This window comes from Typopeltis vanoorti, chromosome 18 (genome assembly GCF_054136105.1).
Source record: "Typopeltis vanoorti isolate ZY-2024b chromosome 18, IOZ_Tvanoo_1.0, whole genome shotgun sequence".
Classification (NCBI taxonomy): Eukaryota; Metazoa; Arthropoda; class Arachnida; order Uropygi; family Thelyphonidae; genus Typopeltis; species Typopeltis vanoorti.
Window position 1 is genome coordinate 28,352,201 of NC_143566.1, and position 22,309 is coordinate 28,374,509.

The 22,309-nt window shown below is 36.3% G+C and overlaps 1 protein-coding gene across 1 annotated transcript in view; it reads left to right on the top strand.

The window, feature by feature from the left end:
- The window catches only part of Cyt-c1 (Cytochrome c1), a 149,104-nt gene that overhangs the window by 100,374 nt on the left and 26,421 nt on the right, over positions 1-22,309 (top strand). The window contains exon 5 of the mRNA XM_090407947.1: positions 9,674-9,844. Coding sequence (XP_090264073.1) covers positions 9,674-9,844 — 171 coding nt within the window. The remainder of the gene's footprint in view (positions 1-9,673; positions 9,845-22,309) is intronic.

Here is a 22,309-nt window from a genome sequence, read left to right on the forward strand (position 1 = left end):
GATTCCGGGGGGGAGGGTGGAGTAGGAGTGATTCTATGTGTGCCAGGAATAATTCCGCTAGTTGAACATATATGTTGTTGTTGAACTTAAAGAAGTTGGCTGCTGTTGTGAGTTTGATCAGGTTAATGATGTCATTAGGTGTTAATTTTGTGCGTGTGTTCAGGATGTGGTCTTCTGTGAGTAATGTGTGTACGATGTCTAATGTTCTGGGGGCATCCACGTTAGTGTATAATGATGTTGCATCCACGTTAGTGTATAATGATGTTGCATCCAATGAGGTGAGGACATCATCTCGGGATGTTATTTATTTTCTGGAATAGGTCGTCCATATTTTTAATCATAGAGTTAGACATTGTAAGTAATGGTTTGATGAATTTGGCAACGAATTTTGATAAGGGTGCTGTGGTGGTGTTCTTGTAGGAGACTATATAGGCCATATCGGGTAACCGTCTTTGTGGGTTTTGATGTTCCTGAACATATAAGGGGTGCGGGGGGTTGTGTTTATCATTGTGGTTTTGTCTACGTTGTTTTGACTTTTTAAGGTGTGTAGGGTGCTGTTGATTTGTTTTATGAGATCGGGGATGGGATCATTTTGCATTTTTTGTTAGGTGTGTTGGTTGTTTTAGACAGCCGGTTTTGTTGATGATGACTACAGTATCCCCTTTGTTTGCTTTTGTGATCATTATATCCGGGTTCATTCTTAAAGATAATAGGACTTTTTGTAAGTTGGGAGTAATGTTGGGTTTCACTATTATTTTGCTATTTATAATGTTTATTTTCTGGAATATAGTATCTCTGTTTGGATCATTTTCAAATTTCGCTTAGACCTCAATAATGATGTCTTTTCTCGGTACGTATTTTGGGGATACAGTAAAGTTAAGTCCTTTTGTGCAGGATGGTGATTTCTTCGAGTGTGATGTGATAGATTTATGATGGAGTTGTCTTGTGTGGATCGCGAAGCGGTGATGTCCGAAGGAATGGGAGCTGTACGTATTTATTGAATGCCTGTTAAGGCATACCATTTTTTTGCATGTCGGGCTTCTATTAACTGCGTGTAGTCGTTGATTTGTGTTTGGGTACTTTCAGAGAAAACAGCCCATCCTTTGGGATCAGTAAAGTTTTCAATCTACGTTTTGTATTGTGAATGTATGAATATGCTTGATTTTTCTTTTTGAATCTGTCATGTATGGCCACGCACTCATCAAACAGTATTTAGAAAGTACCCAAACATACATCAACGACTGCACGCAGTTAATAGAAATAAAAACCCGGGTTTTCAAAATTATTCTTCCCACCTTGCATCAAACACTCCCCCTCATGTTCCCCCCCCCCTCTTTGAACAGCCTAACAGCAGAAGTGTGGAGAATGAAGTCATAGCTTATAGTCATAGTCAGCAGCTTAGGTCTAGCTGCTCACTGATGAAGCCTCAAAAAAGGCTGAAACCGGTCTGGGCAGTGACCTCCCTCCATAATGTAATAACAGCATACATTTCCTAGGAAATGTGTTTTTAAATTATGGAAAATACCTAAGAATAGCGATCTGAACTTCTTCTTCCACCTTTGCAACGAGTTGCCCAGTATTGTACTACGTACTAGGATCACTTGCATTTGCTAACGCTAGTGTTCGCCGATACTTTATTTATAGTTTACTATATTCGGCAAGAAACTCTCTGATTCCAATCTTTGAGTTTCTTATTCGGTTTTAAAACTATGTGGGATTTAATATCCCCTTAATTTAAGTAAAAATAATAGTTATTAAGAGGAATAACATGGGAATTTTCCCAGAAATAATACCTTATTTACAATTGTTTTGATATCAGCACTTGTCTGTACACCATTATAAACAACATGAGCAGCACAGCCAATAGCATGAATGTTCATTTATAACCCTTTGTTGAGTCTTGAAAGTGCATTGTTGGAACCACCTCATTTGTATCCATCAAAGTTGGTGTTGCTTATCTGCAGAAAATGCAATAATTTTCTCAGCTGCTGTTTCTGCAAAATATCCAATATATGATTTGCAAGCAGTTCTGCTGTTTCTCCTGGTATGTTCTGAAAATCTATCACAATGAGATTTATTTGTGCCTATGGTCCCAAAGAAGGTTCTACTAAGGTAGAAGGAGAGAAATTTTTTGAGGCTTTAGAGAAAACAACTGACATAATGAAAAAGAAAAGTTGGTCATTGTTGGGGATCTAAATAGCAGAGTAGGAAATCAATATCAGACATACAAAAATATTTTGCGAAAATTTGGAGAAAAGAGCAGAGCTAATAATAATGGCAAATACCTGTTGGATTTCTGCTCAGGACATGGACTGGTTATTACTAACACCATGTTCCAACATAAAAATGTACACAAATTCACATGGAGAGAAGAGGCAAGGAATACGAAAAGTCTCATTGACTATGTTATTGTTGATAATGATATTTCTTCTTGGTTCAGGACACCAGAGTGTGCAGAGGATTTGAAATTGGAAAGTTATCACTATTTTAGTCTTGAGCAGAATAAAATTGAATTTCATATTGAAAAGAAGAACATATAAGATGGTCGTTGAAGAACATATAATCAAGTTTTAAAGTGAATGAAAGTTGAGCAGCTCTCAGATATGAACTGTAGACTTAAAATACACAAACATTATTCACGAAAAAATGAAAGTGTTTAAGAACAGCAACCAACCCTTGGAGATTCATTGGCAAGCCGTGAAGAAAACACTGATTGATTCAGCCAGAGAGAGAGACATGTGGTGAGATTGTGGGCAAGGATAGAAAACTCAGAACTCCATGGTGGACACAGTAAGTTAAAGAGACAGTGAAGGAAAAGAAGAAAGCATATCAAAAGTTCCTGGAAAATAAGTCAGTTTGTGCTCAGCAAAGCAAAAGTCATGGGAAGACTTTGGTAAGAACATAGAAAATAAATATCAAGAAGGTAGCAAGATATTCTGGAGGTTGTTGAAGAAGCTCAGAAATGGACGAAAGAGTGCCGTAAAAGGAATTAGAGATTATAAAGGTGACATGAAAACTGGAGAAAAAAATATCCTTGAAGTATGGAGTAATTTCTTCATAAAATTGCTAAATGAAACAAGCAGTGATAACACAGTGGTAAAACAAACACTCAACAGGCATGCAGTCAGGAATACATATCCATACTTAAAGTAGAAAAAGCCATCAAAGGCCTGAAACGTGGAAAAGCAGCAGGAGAAGATGATATTCAATCAGAAATGCTCAAGTATGGAGGTATAAAAGTCTTACAGTAGCTGCACTGCATAGTTCAGAAGGCCTGGACAGAGGGATGAATTCTGGATGATTGGAGTAGAGCTCTCATGGTACCCAAAGAATATAAAAAGGGAAACAAAACAATGCGAGAATTACAGAGGTATTTCTCTACTGAGTGTTCCTGGTAAGATTTATGCAGTTACATCGGCCAAACTTCAAGGAGCCTTGAAATTAGGCAAAAAGAACATATAGGTGATGTCAATAATAACAGAGAAGAAAAATCGGGTTTAGCTTTTCATTTCTCAAGAACGAACCATACCATAGAGTGATAGAGTGGGATAGAAGCACAATTCCTTAAATGGAGGAGGACTTCCGCTCCTGAATTTTTAAGGAGGCCACAACAGTTGCCTGCTGTACACAAAACCTTAACAGGAACCAAGGACTAATCTTACCCGTGATCTGGAAGACCCTTATCAGATCCTTCAACTCGCCAGAACTGAATTATAGTGCCAACTATAGAACGTTCCTAAATAACAAGTGAGATCATCCACGCTCTATGAATGTATTGTACGCGCTCTGTTCTTTGTTTAATATAATTGGAATCGGTTGATTTTAGTTTGTAACAGTTTTTTACTTTTTAGTGCCTTACATCAGTTATGTACCCTGAAGATGCTAACAGACTTAGTTGGTGAAACTAGTTGGTATAACTTAGTTGTTTATTATATACACTTGATCAATATAATCCCAATAAAAGTTTTTCCAAAGTATTATTATTATTATTATTATTACAGGCGACTCCAAGGAGTCCTTAGACTCATCGAGGGAGGTCCTAAACATCATGTCCATCACAACTATTCGACATTCACGCAGTATCTATCATACTTTGCCTTGAACTCATTCACTGTCATAGCACCTACAGCAGACTTTGGCAGCTTATTCCACTCATTCACCACTCTAAAAGTAAAAAACCTAGCTCTAACACCCTTACTAACCACACTCTTGCCCAGATTCTGTGGATGTCCCCTAGTCCTCCCACCACCAGTCCTGTTCTCAAAAATATCCTCTGAATTAATCCTATAGAAACCCTTCAGCAATTTGAATGTCTCAATCATATCTCCCCTTTTCCGCCTATCAACCAGTTTTTGCAACCCACAAATCTTCAACCTGTTCTCATAAGGTTCATTCAATAGACCTGCTATCATCTTGGTCACTCACCTCTGGATCCTCTTAACCTCTTCCCCATCAAGAAGAAGAAACCTAGGTGACCAAATCTGGGCACAGTGGTCGAGATGGGGTCTTATCAAAGCTCGATACAGAGGAACAATAACTTGCTTGTCTCTGCTCATCAAAGTATTCTTCAGCATCCAAGTGATTTGATGAGCTGATTTAGCCACTTTTGCAATGTGCCCCCTAAACTTCAACTTTCTATCCACCAACACTCCCAAGTCCCCGGCCTCATCAATCTCCTGGAGCTACAGTTCCACCAATGTGATATACTGCTGCTAATCTTTTCACCCCAAAATTCATGACCTTACATTTTGCCACATTAAATTCACATCCATTCTCCTTAGCCCAGACTTCCAGTCTATCCAAATCATCCTGCAAATATACTTGAGAAACAGTTGAAAAAGGATTGTGGAAAAAAAGCTTGGCAGAGAAAAAGCTAAATTCAGGCCAAATAGAGGCTGTCAGAATCAGATCTTCACTTTATGACAAATAGTAGTTGAGAAATCATGGGAATACAACAAAGATTTGTATTTAAGTTTTGTAGATCTGGAAAAGGCATATGACAAGGTGTCAAGAGAGATGCTATTCAATACGCTACAGTTATATGGAATCAATGGGGCATTATATCAAGCAATACTTGGTCTTTATTTGAGTTGCAAGTCAGCAATTAGAATTGAAGAAAGTATAGAAAGATGATTTAATGTTAAATCTGGTGTCAGACAAGGATGTACGTTATCCCCTCTGTTATTCATTATCTATATGGATCACATTATGAAGGAAAGTGGTATTAAACCTGATATGTTAATCTCAGCTCTTTGCTTTATTCGGATGATGTTATACTTCTAAATAAATTCGCTACAAGTCTGCAAGATTCCATCACTAAATTGAATAACTGTTGTAATAGATATGGTATGAAGGTCAGCAATAACAAGACAAAACAAAAATTCTGAAAATAGGCAGTAGCATCGAAAATATCAACTGCATTGTGAATGGAGAACCTATAGAGCAGTGCTTCCCAAACTTATGGATGCCAAGGCCCCCTTTGGAAAAATGAAAATATTTCACGGCCCCCATCGAAAAAAAATCATAATATAGACATTTTTTTTTTTTTTTTAATATTTATTGTATTTATATTCAATACAATTTATATTCAAGATTTTGCGTTTGTAATCTTTTTTGTGTCTCTTGTCAGTACCTTTGAAATGAAACTTGTATGAATAAGAATATATTTACTAATATTTATTAATCACCAAAATATGCAAGAAGCAAAATTTGTGAACCAACACCAATGTGTGATTTTTTCCATTAAAATATAAAAAATAACAAAAATGAAATAATAAATAATTAAAATTAAATACGTTGCTTTTAAGATAAAAAAACTACTTGTCTTAAAATATTTTAAATTTGTTTTCATTATTTCACGGCTCCTCCTCAACAAAACTTACAGTCCCCCAGGGGGCCACTGCCCACAGTTTGGGAAGTGCTGCTATACAGCAAGTAAAACATTTCAGCTACTTAGGCACGATTTTTAGTGAAGATGATAAATTAATGGAAACAGAAAACAGAATCAGCAAAGCTGGTACAGTAGAAAGTCAACTGAATAAATTTATATGGAACAAGAGAGAAATTAGTCAAAGCACTAAATTAGCTGTATACAAGACAGTGTTTAAACCAATTTTAACTTATGGAGCTGAGAGGTTAGAAGTAAAACACTTGATCATAGACTAGAGACCAGACTAGAGTCCTGAGAAAGATTAAGGGCATGAATAGATGGCATCAATGGCAATATCATATTAAAAACAAGGATATTAGGAAAGAACGTGACATTGTTAGCATCCAGGAATGTGTTAGCAGAGCTAATCATGGGTGGTGTGGTCACTTAAACAGAATGGGAGAGGAAAGATTAACAAAACAAGTGTTCTCTCCAGGTTGGGAGGAAAAAGACTCAGAAGAAGACCAAGTTATAGGTGGATTGATACAGTAAAAAGTGCCTTAGAAGATAGAAATATAAGATCTGATAATGTTGGAGTCTTGAAAAATAACAGACTGACTTGGAGGAAAATTGTAGATAGGAAGTTAGTAATGATGTAATTTTTTTCATGTAGTACTATCATATCCTGTACACCCTTTAAGTGGTATGGTAGATAAAATAACCTTATTACTGCCGAGATGCAACAGTGGCCATTGGTTGCAGCATTTATGTCTTATCGCAAAAAGAGTATGTGCATAATGGTTGATAATCGTCATAGCATGCATGTTTTCGATCTCGAGCATTCACGTCACCAGCAGAGACATTATCCTTTCCATATTTGAACATACAAGAATAAAGTCATGCCACGAATTCAAAAAAGGGACAAAATGGGACTAAAGTTAATAAAAAGGGACAATTAGAGCCACGTTAAGGTTTTGTTGGGACAACGGGACCAGTCTGAAAAAGGGGACAATTCCATTAAAAAAAGGGACCTCTGGTCACCCTAATATAGATAGATAGATAGATAGATAGATAGATCATGTTTTTAGTTTTTAGATTTTTTTAGATAGATTATGTGATAAATTATGCTTGTTTATTTATATATATACTAGGGCGCACTGCCACCTACTGCCCCCCCCCCCCTAGTTTCAAAACACTGAACATTTCAATACAATGAAGAGACAAAATACGTGACATAAAAACGTTCCAAATTTCGGCTTATCTTTTTATAGTATATAGAGATATATAATAATAATAAAATAGTCATCCCTCAACTTGCATCGGATTCCATTCCATCCCATCCAGCAGGACGTAAGTTGATACATTAAGTCAACAGAGTTATAGGGGTTAGGGAACCGTGATAAATATACTGTCATTTTATGTCATACTTACTTAACTGAGCCATTAGTAGCAGAGGCTACTAATGTCTTAGTTAAGTAAGTTTGAGTGCGGTTAGTAGTTGGAAGGGGACCTATCGTTCGATGCTGTTGGCACACTCTCCCTCGATGAGTCCATGGACTCCCTGGAGGTGTCAAATAATAATTTTAATTTTTAAACCTTATAAAACTGTGCTGTGCATTACTGCCACTGTGAAACATCTTCATCTTCAAATATCTTCAAAAATCACATCTTCATTACCTTCTTTATGTGAAGGACCAGGCTATGGCACTTCTGGTGTAACCTTTGTTTTGATTTTTTTTTCGATGAAAATGTCCAATGTGCTTTGCTTATTCCTCTTCTTCTTTTTATCATAAATTTGTTTATAGCACGCAAACACATCATGTATTTTCCTTTCTACTAATAAGTAGCTTTCAGATTGACCACGTCTTTAGTCATTTTGAGAACATCGCTAACTGCAGAAAATATTTCTGCAAGACCCTTCACTCTGAATTGTTTAACTATCTCTTCTTGTTTCTCTTTTCCCTCTTCCTTTTCTCATTGTTCCTTCAGTTCGACCAATTCTTCATTTTTCAACTCTTCAGGGACACTTTCTATGAGTTCAATTATGTCGTCGTCATTCATTCGAGATTCAGATTGCTTGCTAGGCCCACTATTTCTTCACTCAATTTACAAAGGTCTTCATTTTTTACAAAACTTCCAAAATCCTACCAAACTTTTAATGTCTTTTTCCATATGCCACTCATACACTGAGAGGTCACTTCATCCCAGCCACAGCAATATTTTTAATAGCATGATAAATATTGAATATTTTCCAGAATTGCATGGGAGTCTGGTCATTTCCTTCAATGGCAGAAATGGTCTGCGAAAAAGTTCTCCGTAGATAATGAGCCTTAAACATGCAATAACTCCCTGATCCATCGATTGGATCAATAAAGTAGTGTTTGGAGGGAGAAACATGAACTTGGGGTGAAGAGTCGCCAATGTAAGGTAGGTGATTTGGAGCATAATCTAGAATTTATTAAATTTTAAATTCTACATATTCTTTTGCACAATAGCTTTCCATTTCACTCATATAACAGTTGATTGAGGAATCCTCAAACAATGTTTGAGTCATCCACGACTTCTTATTGCTCCGATAATGAACTGGAAGAGTCTGCATCCTAATGTTTTTGAAGGCTTGTGGATTCTTACTGTGCCATATCAGAAATGGTTTCAGTTTATATTCAGCCACATTACCCCCCTAACAGAATCATAATACAGTCTTTAAGAGCTTTGAAACCAGGCATAGATTTTAGCTTTTTGTGGATGAATGTCTGCTTGTGCATTTTTTTTTTCCGAAACAAGGAGGTCTCATCCATATTAAATATATGCTGTGGCAAATAATTTTCCTCTGTAATAATTTTATCAAATTTCTCCACAAACTCCTTTGCAGCCTTCTGATTGGCACTTGCAGACTCGCTATGCATTTTCACATTATGAAGTGCAACATGCCGCTCGAATCTCATGAACCAACTGGAAGAAGCGTTGAATTCGTAGTTGTAATAGAGTCCTGCTTTCTCCTTGAGTATGTTGAAGAGACTTAGTGCCTTAGCGGTTATGGTCATAGTACTAAGGGATATGTGCTTTTGGTTCAAGTCCTCTATCCATGATGCAAGTAGCTTTTCCATATCACTGATAGGGCCTTGTCGTTGCTTCATCACTGTCGTCAATTTAATGGAAGCAGATCCTTTCACAGCCTGTATGATTTTATCCTTATTTTTCAAATTGGTTGTCACTGTAGAATGAGACCATCCGAAGTTATGTACGATCACATTGATAGGCTCACCAGCTTCATGTTGTTTTATAACTTGCAACTTTGTTTCGTGATCAATTGCTTCTCTCTTTTTCTGTGATGCTTCACTAGTTTTTTTTTTTATTTTATTGGGCTTGTAGAGGCCATGTTGCACAAAATATTTAACGAAAAATACACAAATAACCTATTTCTCAAACACAAAATCAACAGAAGAACTGTTGAAGACACGTGACGACTGCCGTGGGAGGTTGCTGTTGAATGCACTGTTGCTACTGCGCATGATGCATTGTTGCTAAATAGAAACCTTTTTACTTTATGATCTCTTGTGCCTTGTTCGAAAGGATAGTCTAAAATGTTATTTATTCCCTTATGGGATCAGGGATGTATCCCATAAGGAATATTACATATTATTATTCGAATGAATGTAAGTTGAGGCATGACTATATATATATATAAATAAATGAGCATAATCTATCAATCATTCTTGGATTGGGAAAAAAACTGTTAGTATATAATATATTTGTTCCTGTGATGATTTTTTTTTTCAATATGTTTGTTTTCTTTTATGATAGGTACAAGTACAAGATGGTCCAGATGAAGAAGGCAATATGTTTCTTCGGCCTGGTAAGTTATCCGACTACTTTCCACAGCCATATCCAAATGAAGAAGCAGCACGAGCAGCTAATAATGGAGCTTTACCTCCTGACCTTAGTTTCATTACATTAGCACGACATGGTGGTGAGGTAGGTTTGTAATTTTTTCATTTTTGAAGAAATAACTCTTTTAAGAAATTATTTTCAAACTGTAAAAAATGAAACTCATCAAAACTCAAGTTACAAATTGATCGTCTGATAATGTTGATGTCAAGACTCCAACATTATCAAATCTTATATTTCTGTCTTCTATATACTGTTCAGTTTTATCCTTTTGAACTAAATCATGGTCACTTCCGGTTTCAAATTATCTGTACCTCTTGTATTCTGAACCAGCATGAAGATATCACTGCCAACGTCAATTACGCTTTTCTTATTTCTTGTGTCTTCTCTTCACATGAACTTGTGCACATCTTTATGTTGGAACATGGTGTTAGTAATGAGTAGTCCAGATGCTAAGCAGAAATCCCACAAATACTTACCATTATTATTATTATTAGACTTGCCCTTAGACTTAGACCTGCACTAGTGACTCAAAAAATTTCTTCAATTCTTCCTTAGATAACCATCTGTGGACCATAGACACAAATAAGTGTCATTATGTTTTCCCCATTTTTGAAGTTTGCTCACATAACTCTACTTTAAACTGCCTTCCAATCAAGGAGTTTATGCTCATGTTTGGTGTTGAATGCTATCACTATTCCTTCCTTTCCTTGATCATTATTGCCTGAATATAACATCCTTCACTTATTATTTAGTAAAATCTGGACCATTTTTTTTGTCTTCTTCAAATGAATAAGAAAGAAATCCAGATTCAAACCTTATAGCTTTTGTTAATGTAAAATCAAGAAAAATTTTACAAGCTTTCACTCTTGTATCCTATCAGACAAGCTCTGAGCGTTAATCAGCAATAGTTACTTTTCTAAAAGAAAAATTGATAATTAGTGTTATGACTTTTATGGACTTAATGCCTAATATTAGCTTTTTTCTTAAGGTTATCAAGTTATTTCATATGAACCAGAAAGGCTCCTTAATGTGAAACAACCAGACTTGTGAACTTCTCAGATACTTTATCTTCAGAATATTACATATTGTTATTATATTATTTTGTAATTTTTATGCTGATACTATTTGTCCACTAATTTATATGCCTCTCTCTCTCAGATCTCTTTATTTTCATGTGTATTTACTGAAATCCACATGCCTGCAATACATCCTTGTAGAGTTGATTCTCACTATAGGGACTCATAAGGACCACAGAAAGTTTGTTAGAGTGAATATTCTGCTGCACAGCATAATGCCTATGGAGCTTCAGTCATTACTTAGTAGTTTGCTATAGCAAGAGGTGACTCTTTCTAGCTCTCTTCAATTTCATTTCATCTCCAGAAATAAAGGTGTCAAATTCTGTGTGCAATAATGTCTGGTTATGGCTTTATTTTATTATTATTTTTAATGCAAAATTATTTCCTGATCTTTTGTTTCCAGTATTTTTAGATCTTATTTTTTCTTCTAGTTTCTGACTTCTTGTAGATAAACTTATACATTGGTTACACATGACGTTAAATTTTTCAGGAAATGACAATGCATACTAAAATATTAATTAAAGAACTTTAATCAGTATCTTCCTATATTTCGGCAATGTTACATTTCCATTTTCTGGGAACATAATACTATGATATGTGCATGCAGGCACTAACAATGAGCAAATGAAGCTGAAGAAGGCAACTGGCATTGGTCCTAGAGTCCTAAAGGTGTCCCCTATTAGGCTAAATTTGGTTGTATTGCCTCAAATATGCAAGCTTCCCAAATTTGAGGCAGTCTCATGAACTCAAATTTGTTGAGATTTGGGAAGTTTTTTAGAGCTGAGGCTGATTCCAAGAACAATCTTTCATATTTATATTTGCTATGGTGTAGTAAAGTGGCTTTCTTCCAGTGTATTCTGTGGTGGGTATCTAATGCATGGTCCACAAGTCCTGAGTGGCTGTATTGGTGGAACCAGATATAGTCCTTATGTTCAGATATCCTGATATTAGCTGTCCTGCCTGTTTGGCTGTAGTAGGACAGTTTACAGCTGCAAGGGACCTGGTATACTCCAGGTAGGTCTAGGGGAAGTGGCTGGTCCTTGGAGCAGATAAGGGATGCCAATTTCTTATGTGATTTGTAACAAGTAGTCAGGTCATATTTCTTTAGGATTTTTGTGAACTTTTCAGACGTGTCCTGGATATAAGGAATGGTGATAGATTCAGTGTAATCTCTGATAAGAAGAGGGGAGTTGTGGTTAACTGGTTTTAATATTTTCTGGATTTTTTGGGGGTTGTAGCCATTGGCTAAAAAGGTGTTAAGGATATGGTTAAGTTCAGTAGTTAGGGCATTGTTTTCTGAACAGGTTAATTTAGCCCTGTTATATAGGGGTTTTATAATCCCATATTGTTGTGAGGGGGAGATGGTGTGATTGTTTGTGAATGTATCTACCTGTATGGATCGGTTTTCTGCAAACAGAGAAAGCCAGGGATCCATCAGGCTGGCATGTAATCAGAGTGTTTAGCAAAGGGAGACTGTTGTTTTCTTTTTGCAAGGTGAACTGGATTCTTGGGTGTTGATTGTTTAAGTGTGTTAGGAAGTTGTGGAGTGTGTCTAAGCCATGTGGCCAAAAAGACAACACGTCATTCACGTAATGTAGCCAGACAGTGGATTTTTGTGGGGCTGAGTTTAAGGATTTTCCTTCAAAAGTCTCCATAAAGAAGTTTGCTGGGGGGGGGGGGGGAGAACCCATGGCTGCACCCTCTATCTGTTTGCAGAATTTTCCCTGCCAAACGAAATAGTCTGAGTTCATGGTGAACTGAAATAGGGCTGAGATATCAGGAGGAAATTTGGCTTGGATGAGACCTGAAGTATCGTTGAGTGGGACATTTGTGAATAAGGAGGAGACATCAAAACTGACCGTCAGCGTGTTGGAGTGAGAGGTTTTCTATACTGGCTTTAACCACCTTACCGGCCATTATGGATAAAATCTGCAATCCCATACACTTTGTATCCATCATATATTTCAATGTAATATCAATGGTATTATAATTTTAATATGCACTTCGCATCCGTGATAACCTTGATGTCTATAGACATCTTGGCTGGTAGCGTTGTTAAAGTGGGCTGAGTTTTTAATGTGTGATAGTGTGTTGCCAATATAATATGAGAGCACTTTGGCTAAATGTTTGGCTAATTTGTATGTGGGGGAATCAATGTCATCCACAATGGGACATAATGGCACATTCTGCTATGGATTTTTGGTAGTCCATATATTTGTGGGGGGGGGTCTAGAGTTGAAAGGTTTTAGTTTGTTAGTCACTTCCTCAGGCCAAGAAGTAATCTTATTAAGGAGCTTTGGATTGTTCTGATTTAGGATCTAGTGGGATCATATTTAATGGGGAGGTAGGTAGGAGGTAGGGCTCTTCATAAATAAAAGATACCAACTGAAAATTATACAAATATACGCCCCAACTACGGACCATCCAGATGAAGAGATAGAAGATTTCTATGAAAATTAGAATCCACATTAAATAATTCTAAAGAATTCTACATAATCATAATGGATGATTTTAATGGCAAGATTGGAAGCAGAGATGACCATCTGAACTCCATTGGTAAATTTGGATTTGGACAGAGAAATGAAAGAGGAGAAAGACTTATTGAATTCGCAGAAATAACCTCTTTATTATGAACAGCTTTTTCAAGAAGAAAATCAACCAAAAATGGACTTGGAGAAGCCCAAATGGACAAAGTTACAATGAAATAGACTTCATCCTCTCCAACAGAAGATATATAATAAATAATACCGAAGTGCTTAAGAGATTTAATACAGGAAGTGACCACAGACTAGTAAGGGCAAAAGTATGGATTAACAAAAAATCAGAACGGAATAAGCTCATAAGAAAAAAGTTCAATTTAGTGAATCTACAAAACCTCTACCACAATAAAACCTGTTATAGAAAATCACTCAAAAATTTACTAAAAAAGTTAAACACAGCTACTACCATCGATGATGCTAATGAAATCTTAAAAAAAATCCATCTTGAATTATACACTAGAAGTAGGAGGTGTAAAAAGGCACCAAAGAGAGGAAAAACTATGGCAGCAAACCTTAGATCTGATGAAGAAAAGAAGAGATATGAAAAGAGATTTGATTGACACTAGTAAAATAGAATATGTGGAAATTTGTAAAACTATACATAAAAGGATGGAACATGAAATTAGATAGTATAATTCTAGGAAAATTAAAGAAACAATAAAAAACAATAGTAATATGAAGGTCCTAAGATGAACATTATCAGTTGGAACAAAGGAAATAGCTGCTGTAAGAGGAAAATATGGTGAATTATAAAAAATAGAGATACAGTAATCAAAAGAATTCAAGAATTTTATACTGAACTCTATGAAGAAGACCGAAACATCCAAGAATCATCTATGGATAACTCGAGTGAAGAAGAACATGATGCCCCAAGATCTTACAAGGTGAAGTGGAAATGGCACTGTGGGAAATGAAGAATGGAAAGGCCCCAGGAGAAGATGGAATTATGGTAGACTTCTTAAAACTGGGAGGAAGCCTTGTCATCAAACAGCTGACTAAACTCTTTAATAAATGCCTAAAACAGAGAAAAATTCCAAAAATTGGAACAATTCACTTCTAATATTAATTTTTAAAAAGGGCAATAAGGAAGAAATTAAAAACTACAGACCTATAAGCCTACTCCCCACCATATATATAAATCTTCACAAAAATTATAAATAATAGAATAAAATCTAACTAGAGGGAATGCAATCCTGTGAACAAGCTGGATTTAGAAAGAATTACAATACTTTGGACCATAATCACACATTAAGACAGCTCATTGAAAAATCAATTGAATACAATAAACCCTTATGTCTGGCCTATATGGACTATGAAAAACATTTGATTGAGTTAAAACATCTGCAACACTAAAAGCTCTTGAAACCCAGGGAACTGAGAAACCATATATTGAAACACTAAAACATATTTACAATAATGCAACTTCCATAATTAAATTATATAAAATCAGTGAAAAGTTCCCAATACAAAAAGGCATCTGGCAAGGCGACATCATATCTCCCAAATTATTTACAGCTGCACTAGAGGAAGTCTTTAGAAGCCTTGATTGGGAAACAAAAGGAAAAAATATAAATGGAGAAAGGTTGCATCATCTGAAATTTGCAGATTATATTGTCCTAATAGCAAGTAATCTTGAAGATCTGGAAGAAAGGCTAAATCAGCTAAATGAAGCCTCCAAAGTAATTGGATTAAAAATAAATAGAGAAAAAACAAAAATAATGATGAATAAATACATAAATCATAGAACTGTCAAAGTTGAAAACCATGAAATAGAACAAGTTATTTCATATGTATATTTGGGCCAATTGTTATCCTTTGAGGATTGCCAAAGAAAAGAGATTGAACGAAGAATTCACCTTGGATGGATGGCTTATGGGGAAAATGAGAGATATATTCAGAAGTGAGTCTAAAAAAGGAAAGCTTTCGACCAGTGCATACTTCCTGTCTTATCATATGGAGGAGAAACATGGACTTTTAACAGAAGCCCTAAAAAAAAGCTGAGAACAACACAACATCGCATGGAGAGAAGTATGCTAAAAATAACATTAAGAGATAGGAAGACAAATACCTGGATAAGATCTCAAACAGGTGTCAGGAATATTGTAAAATACATTAAACAGGCTAAGCGGAGATGGGCTGGCCATATTGCCAGATGCAGTGATGGGAGATGGACTAGAAAAACAACAGAGTGGAGACCAATAGATGGAGCAAGACAAAGAGGAAGACCGAGAAGAAGGTGAAGGGATGAACTGGAACAAATTGCAGGAGTGAGATGGATGGGAGAGGCAGCATGGTGGGGGGGGGGACCTTCGTACAGCAGTGGACAGAACCAAAAGGTTGAAGAAGAAGAGGTAGAACGATCTAATAGTAAAGTTGAAAGCTTACCTGTACAGTCCGTTTGGTTGAGAACTACAGTGGCATTTCCCTTATCCGCTTTGGTGATTACTATTTTGCTGTTGTTCTTCATTTCTAGTTGAGGTTTTTGTTCTTCCTTGAATAGGTTAGTTTTTGGTGGTTTAGCTTTGGTGTGAACTCTGGCTACATCTGGTCTGATTGTTAGCAATATGGATGGGCAGGTTGCAGTATCACTTTCTACTTGTATCATTATTTCTTCAGACGGTATTGTTTTTGGTGCTACGGCGAAGTTGTGGCCACTTTGATTAATCATTTCCTGAAAAATTTAAAGTAGTTTCTGACTTATTCTTATTCTTTTTTACCTCATATGTAATATCTCTGCTGTCTGTGTGAGTTTGTTTCTGAAATATAATGAAAATGTTTAATTGATATCGCTTGCATATATTGTACAAGATTTTAAGTCTAGAATGAAGGTCGTCTTCACAATTATAGGTTATAGTAAGTCAAACTAACACCATATCATCATCATCATAATCATCATCAAATTCCTGCATGTACCCTCATGGGCTGTACAGGATATGATAGTACTACATGAAAAAAATTACATCATTACTAACTTCCTATCTACAATTTTCCTCCAAATCAGTCTGTTACTTGTCAAGACTCCAACATTATCAGATCTTATATTTCTATCGTCTAAGGCACTTTGTACCATATCAATCCACCTATATCTTGGTCTTCCTCTGGATCGTTTTGCTGCCAACCTGGCAGAGAACACTTGTTTTGCTAATCTTTCTTCGTCCATTCTGTTTAAGTGACCATACCACCTGAGATTAGCTCTGCTAACGCATTCCTGGATGCTGACAATGTCAAGTTCTTTCCTAATATCCTCGTTTTTAATATGATATTGCCATTGATGCCATCTGTTCATGCCTATAATCTTTCTCAGGACTCTCATATCTGTGGTCTCCAGTCTTTGGTCAAGTGTTTTACTTCTGACCCAGCTCTCAGATCCATAAGTTAAAACTGGTTTGAACACTGTCTTGTATACAGCTAATTTAGTGTTTTGACTAATTTCTTTCTTATTCCATATGAATTTATTCAATTGACTTCCCACCATACCAGCTTTATTGATTCTGTTGTCTATTTCTATATTTAATTTACCATCTTCACTAAAAATCGTGCCTAAGTAGCTGAAATGTTTTACTTGTTCCACAAGTTCTCCATTCACAACACAGTTGACATTTTCAATGATTCTGCCTATTTTCATTGTCTTTGTCTTTTTATTGCTGACTTTCATACCATATCTATTACAACAGCTATTCAATTTAGTCAGAGAATCTTGCAGACTTGTAGCGGATTTATTTAGAAGTATAACATCATCTGCATAAAGCAAAGAGCTGACATTAACATCTCCAATTTTGATATCATGTTTAATACCACTTTCCTTCATAATGTGATCCATATAGATAATGAATAACAGAGGGGATAATGTACATCCTTGTCTCACACCAGATTTAACATTAAACCATCTTCCTGTACTTCCTTCAATTCTAACTGCTGACTTACAACGCAAAGACTGAGTATTGCTTGATATAATGCCCCATTGACACCATATAACTGTAGCATATTGAATAGCTTCTCTCTTGGCACCTTGTCATATGCCTTTTCCAAATCGACAAAACTTAAATACAGATCTTTGTTATATTCCTATGCTTTCTTGACTATTTGTTGTAAAGTGAAGATTTGATCCTAACAGCCTCTATTTGGCCTGAATCCAGCTTGTTCTTCACTAAGCTTCTCTTCCACAATTCTTCTCAACCATTTCTCAAGTATACTTGCATAGATCTTGCCAGGAACACTCAGTAGGAAAATATCTCTGTAATTCTCACATTCAGTTTTATTTCCCTTTTTATATATCAGTACAATTAGAGCTCTACTCCAATCATCAGGAATTTGTCCCCCTGTCCAGCCCTTCAGAACTATGCTGTGCAGCCACTGTAAGACTTTTATACCACCATACTTCAGCATTTCTGGTCAAATATCATCTACTCCTTCTGCCTTTCCACATTTCAAGCCTTTGATGGCTTTTCTACTTCAAGTATGGATATGTATTCCTGCCTGCATGCCTGGTCAGTGTTTATTACTACTGTGCTATCATTGCTTGTTTCATTTGGTAATTTTTCAAAGTAATTACTCCATACTTAAAGGATATCTTTTTCTTCTGTTTTCATGTCACCTTTATCATCTCTAACTTCTTTTACAGCACTCTTTCCTCCATTCCTAAGCTTCTTCAACAACCTCCAGAATATTTTGCCACCTTCTTGATATTTATTTTCTATATTCCTGCCAAAGTCCTCCCATGACTTTTGTTTAGCTAGTTTTACACACTGTTTAGCTTTCTTGCATTTGTCTCTGTATTCTCTAAAAGCACAAGCTGACTTATTTGCCAGGAACTTTTGATATGCTTTCTTCTTTTCCTTTCACTGCCTCTTTAACTTCTTGTGACCACCATGGAGTTCTAATTTTTCTATCCTTGCAGACAACTTCACCACATGCCTCTCTAGCTGAATCAATCAGTGCTTTCTTTAAGGCTTGCCACTGAATCTCCAAGGTTTGATTCCTGTTCTCAAACTCTTTCATTTTTTCTTCAATAATCTTTGTGTATTTTAGTCTACAGTTCATATCTGAGAGCTGCTCAACTTTTATTCGCTTTAAAACTTTCTTACATGTTATTCTTTTCGATATGAAATTTAATTTTATCCTCCTCAAGACTAAATAGTGATCAATTTCAAATCCTCTGTACACTCTAGTGTCCTGCACCAGGGAGAAAACATCACTAATAACAATAACATAGTCAATGAGACTTTTCTTATTCCTTGCCTCTTCTCTCCATGTGAATTCGTGTACATTTTTATGTTGGAACATGGTGTTAGTAATAACCAGTCTATGTCCTGAGCAGAAATCCAACAGATATTTGCCATTATTATTAGCTTTGCTCTTTTCTCCAAATTTTCCCAAAATATTTTTGTATGTCTCACAATCATTTCCTACTCTGCTATTTAGATCTCCAACAAGGACGAGCTTTTCCTTTTTCATTGTGTCAGTTGCTTTTTCTAGAGCATCAAAAAATTCCTCCACTTCTACCTTAGTAGAACCTTCTGTGGGACCATAGGCACAAATAAGTTCCCCATTCTCATATTTGCCCACATTACTCTACTTGAGACTGACTGCCATTCAAGAAGATTAGCCTCGTATTTTGTGTTGAAACTATGGCTACTCCTTCTTTTCCTTGATTGATTTCTTTTCATCTTTTCTTTGATTGTCATTGCCTGAATATAACATTTTGTATTGATTGCTCAGAAAGATCTCACCAGTTTTTGTCTTTTTTGTTTCAGTCACCCCTATTATGTCGATCTGGTACTTATCTAATTTCTCAGCTAGCTCTATTTCTTTGCCATTCAGGCTTCTTATGTTGATAGTACCGATCTTTAACTCTGGTGATGTTGAGTTGGGGTGTGTTTTCAGATTTGTTCCAGTAGCTGACTTTTCGCTGTTCGCCCTGGTTTCCTGGCGAAAACAACGGGGGCCTTGTTTAACCGAGCGACACCCCAGCCGGCATGAAATTTTGTCATGTTGTACCATCGTTTTTTATTTTGGTTTAAATATAAGAATACAATTTGGTCGGCTAAATCCCAAATTGCCAGCCCATCCTCGTTCGTTCAGTATCCAAGTAGATACCCAACATGGTGCACCACAAGTAGGTGAGGATTGGACATTAGGTCAGAAGCCCTGGTCGGTTCTCTGCATTCCTTTAAAGGCTATGTGTAGGTCTCCTCTCAGTTATACAGCTTTGACCCTAAGCACCCACTAACACCATGTTGAAAGTTTATTTTTCACTTGGTTAGAGTATAATAAATTTAGTTTAATCCTTTATCCAAGTGTGTGCAAACAAAGTTTGCGCCTGAAAGTATCTTCAGGACTGGGGCAAAGTGATACAACACCAGGGCAACTCGTTGCAAAGGTGTAGCAAGCTACCAACACTCCTGTCTTTGTATCTCCTATAATGCAAAACACATCTCCTTGCGGATATGTCTAATGTTATGCATTAAAGGAAGGGCCACTACCCAGACTAGTTTCGACCTTTATTGAGGTCTCTTCAGTGGGAGCCAGGCCCAAGCTGAGATACCAGGCAGAAGCATTCGTAGGTCATCTCTACCTATAGGAGTTGCCAAATGGTGTGCCACCCTTTTTTAATAAATAAAAAATCCAGAGTAATTTATTAAAAAAGGGTGGCACACCATTTGGCAACTCCTATAGGTAGAGATGACCTACGAATGCTTCTGCCTGGTATCTCAGCTTGGGCCTGGCTCCCACTGAAGAGACCTCAATAAAGGTCGAAACTAGTCTGGGTAGTGGCCCTTCCTTTAATGCATAACATTAGACATATCCGCAAGGAGATGTGTTTTGCATTATAGGAGATACAAAGACAGGAGTGTTGGTAGCTTGCTACACCTTTGCAACGAGTTGCCCTGGTGTTGTATCACTTTGCCCCAGTCCTGAAGATACTTTCAGGCGCAAACTTTGTTTGCACACACTTGGATAAAGGATTAAACTAAATTTATTATAAACCACTAACACCATATTGTAACATAAAAAAATGTGCACAAATTCACATAGAAAGAAGATACAAGAAATCAGAAAAGTTTCATTGACTATGTTATTTTGATAGACGTGTGCAGGACACAAGAGTATACAGAGGATTTGAAATTGGAAGTGGTCACCATTTAATCTTGAACAGAATAAAATTGAATTTCCTATTGAAAAGAACAGTGTGTGAGAGAAATAAAAAGTTGAGCAGATTTCAGATGTGAAATGTAGACTAAAATTCACAAAAATCATACAAGAAAATGAAAGAGTTTGAAAACAAGAACCAAACCTAGGAGATTCAGTGGTAAACCCTGAAGAAAATTTGATTGATTCAGCCAGAGAGGCATATAGTGAGGTAATATGTAAAAATAGAAAAATCACAACTCCATGGTAGGCTCAGGAAGTTAAAGAAAACATCAAGGAAAAGAAGAGAGCATATTGAAAATTCCTGGCAAGTAGGCTTGTGCTTTTAGAGAATACAGAGATAAATGTAAGAAAGCTAAACACTGTGTAAAACTAGCAAAACAAAAGTCATGGGAAGACTTTAATAAAAACGTTTGAAGTAAATACTTTGAAAGATTACTAAATGAAACAAGCAGTGTCAGCATGGTGATAAGAAAACATTCAACAGGAATGCAGTCAGGAATACATATCCATACTTGAAGAAAAGTCATCAAAAACCTGAAATGTATAAAGGCAGCTGAAGTAGATGAAATTTGACCAGAAATACTCAGATATGGAGGTATAAACGTTTTACGAGGGTGGTCTGAAAAGCTATCAGCCTCGACCATAAAGGCAACACTATTGGCAAGGTTTTTTTTTTCTAAGTTGGTACATCTGTCATAAGCATCTATGTGAAATTGCACACCATTAGCTTGCTCCACCTTTGCAGCAAGTTTCTCGGTGTTGTACCACCTTACCCTAGTCCTGAAGATACTTTCAGGCGCAAACTTTGTTTGCTCACACTTGGATAAAGGATTAAACTAAATTTATTATAGTCTAACCAAGTGAAAAATAAACTTTCAACATCTTTCTCTAAATCCAGAGTAATTTAATAAAAAGGTGGCACACCGTTTGGTAACTCCTATAGGTAGAGATGACCTTGCTAATGCTTCTGCCTGGTATCTCCACTTGGGCCTGGCTCCCACTGAAGAGACCTCAATAAAGGTCAAAACTAGTCTGGGTAGTGGCCCTTCCCTTAATGCATAACATTATACATATCCGCAAGGAGATGTGTTTTGCATTATAGGAGATACAAAGACAGGAGTGTTGGTAGCTTGCTACACCTTTGCAACGAGTTGCCCTGGTGTTGTATCACTTTGCCCCAGTCCTGAAGATACTTTCAGGCGCAAACTTTGTTTGCACACACTTGGATAAAGGATTAAACTAAATTTATTATAAACCACTAACACCATATTGTAACATAAAAAAATGTGCACAAATTCACATAGAAAGAAGATACAAGAAATCAGAAAAGTTTCATTGACTATGTTATTTTGATAGACGTGTGCAGGACACAAGAGTATACAGAGGATTTGAAATTGGAAGTGGTCACCATTTAGTCTTGAACAGAATAAAATTGAATTTCCTATTGAAAAGAACAGTGTGTGAGAGAAATAAAAAGTTGAGCAGATTTCAGATGTGAAATGTAGACTAAAATTCACAAAAATCATACAAGAAAATGAAAGAGTTTGAAAACAAGAACCAAACCTAGGAGATTCAGTGGTAAACCCTGAAGAAAATTTGATTGATTCAGCCAGAGAGGCATATAGTGAGGTAATATGTAAAAATAGAAAAATCACAACTCCATGGTAGGCTCAGGAAGTTAAAGAAAACATCAAGGAAAAGAAGAGAGCATATTGAAAATTCCTGGCAAGTAGGCTTGTGCTTTTAGAGAATACAGAGATAAATGTAAGAAAGCTAAACAC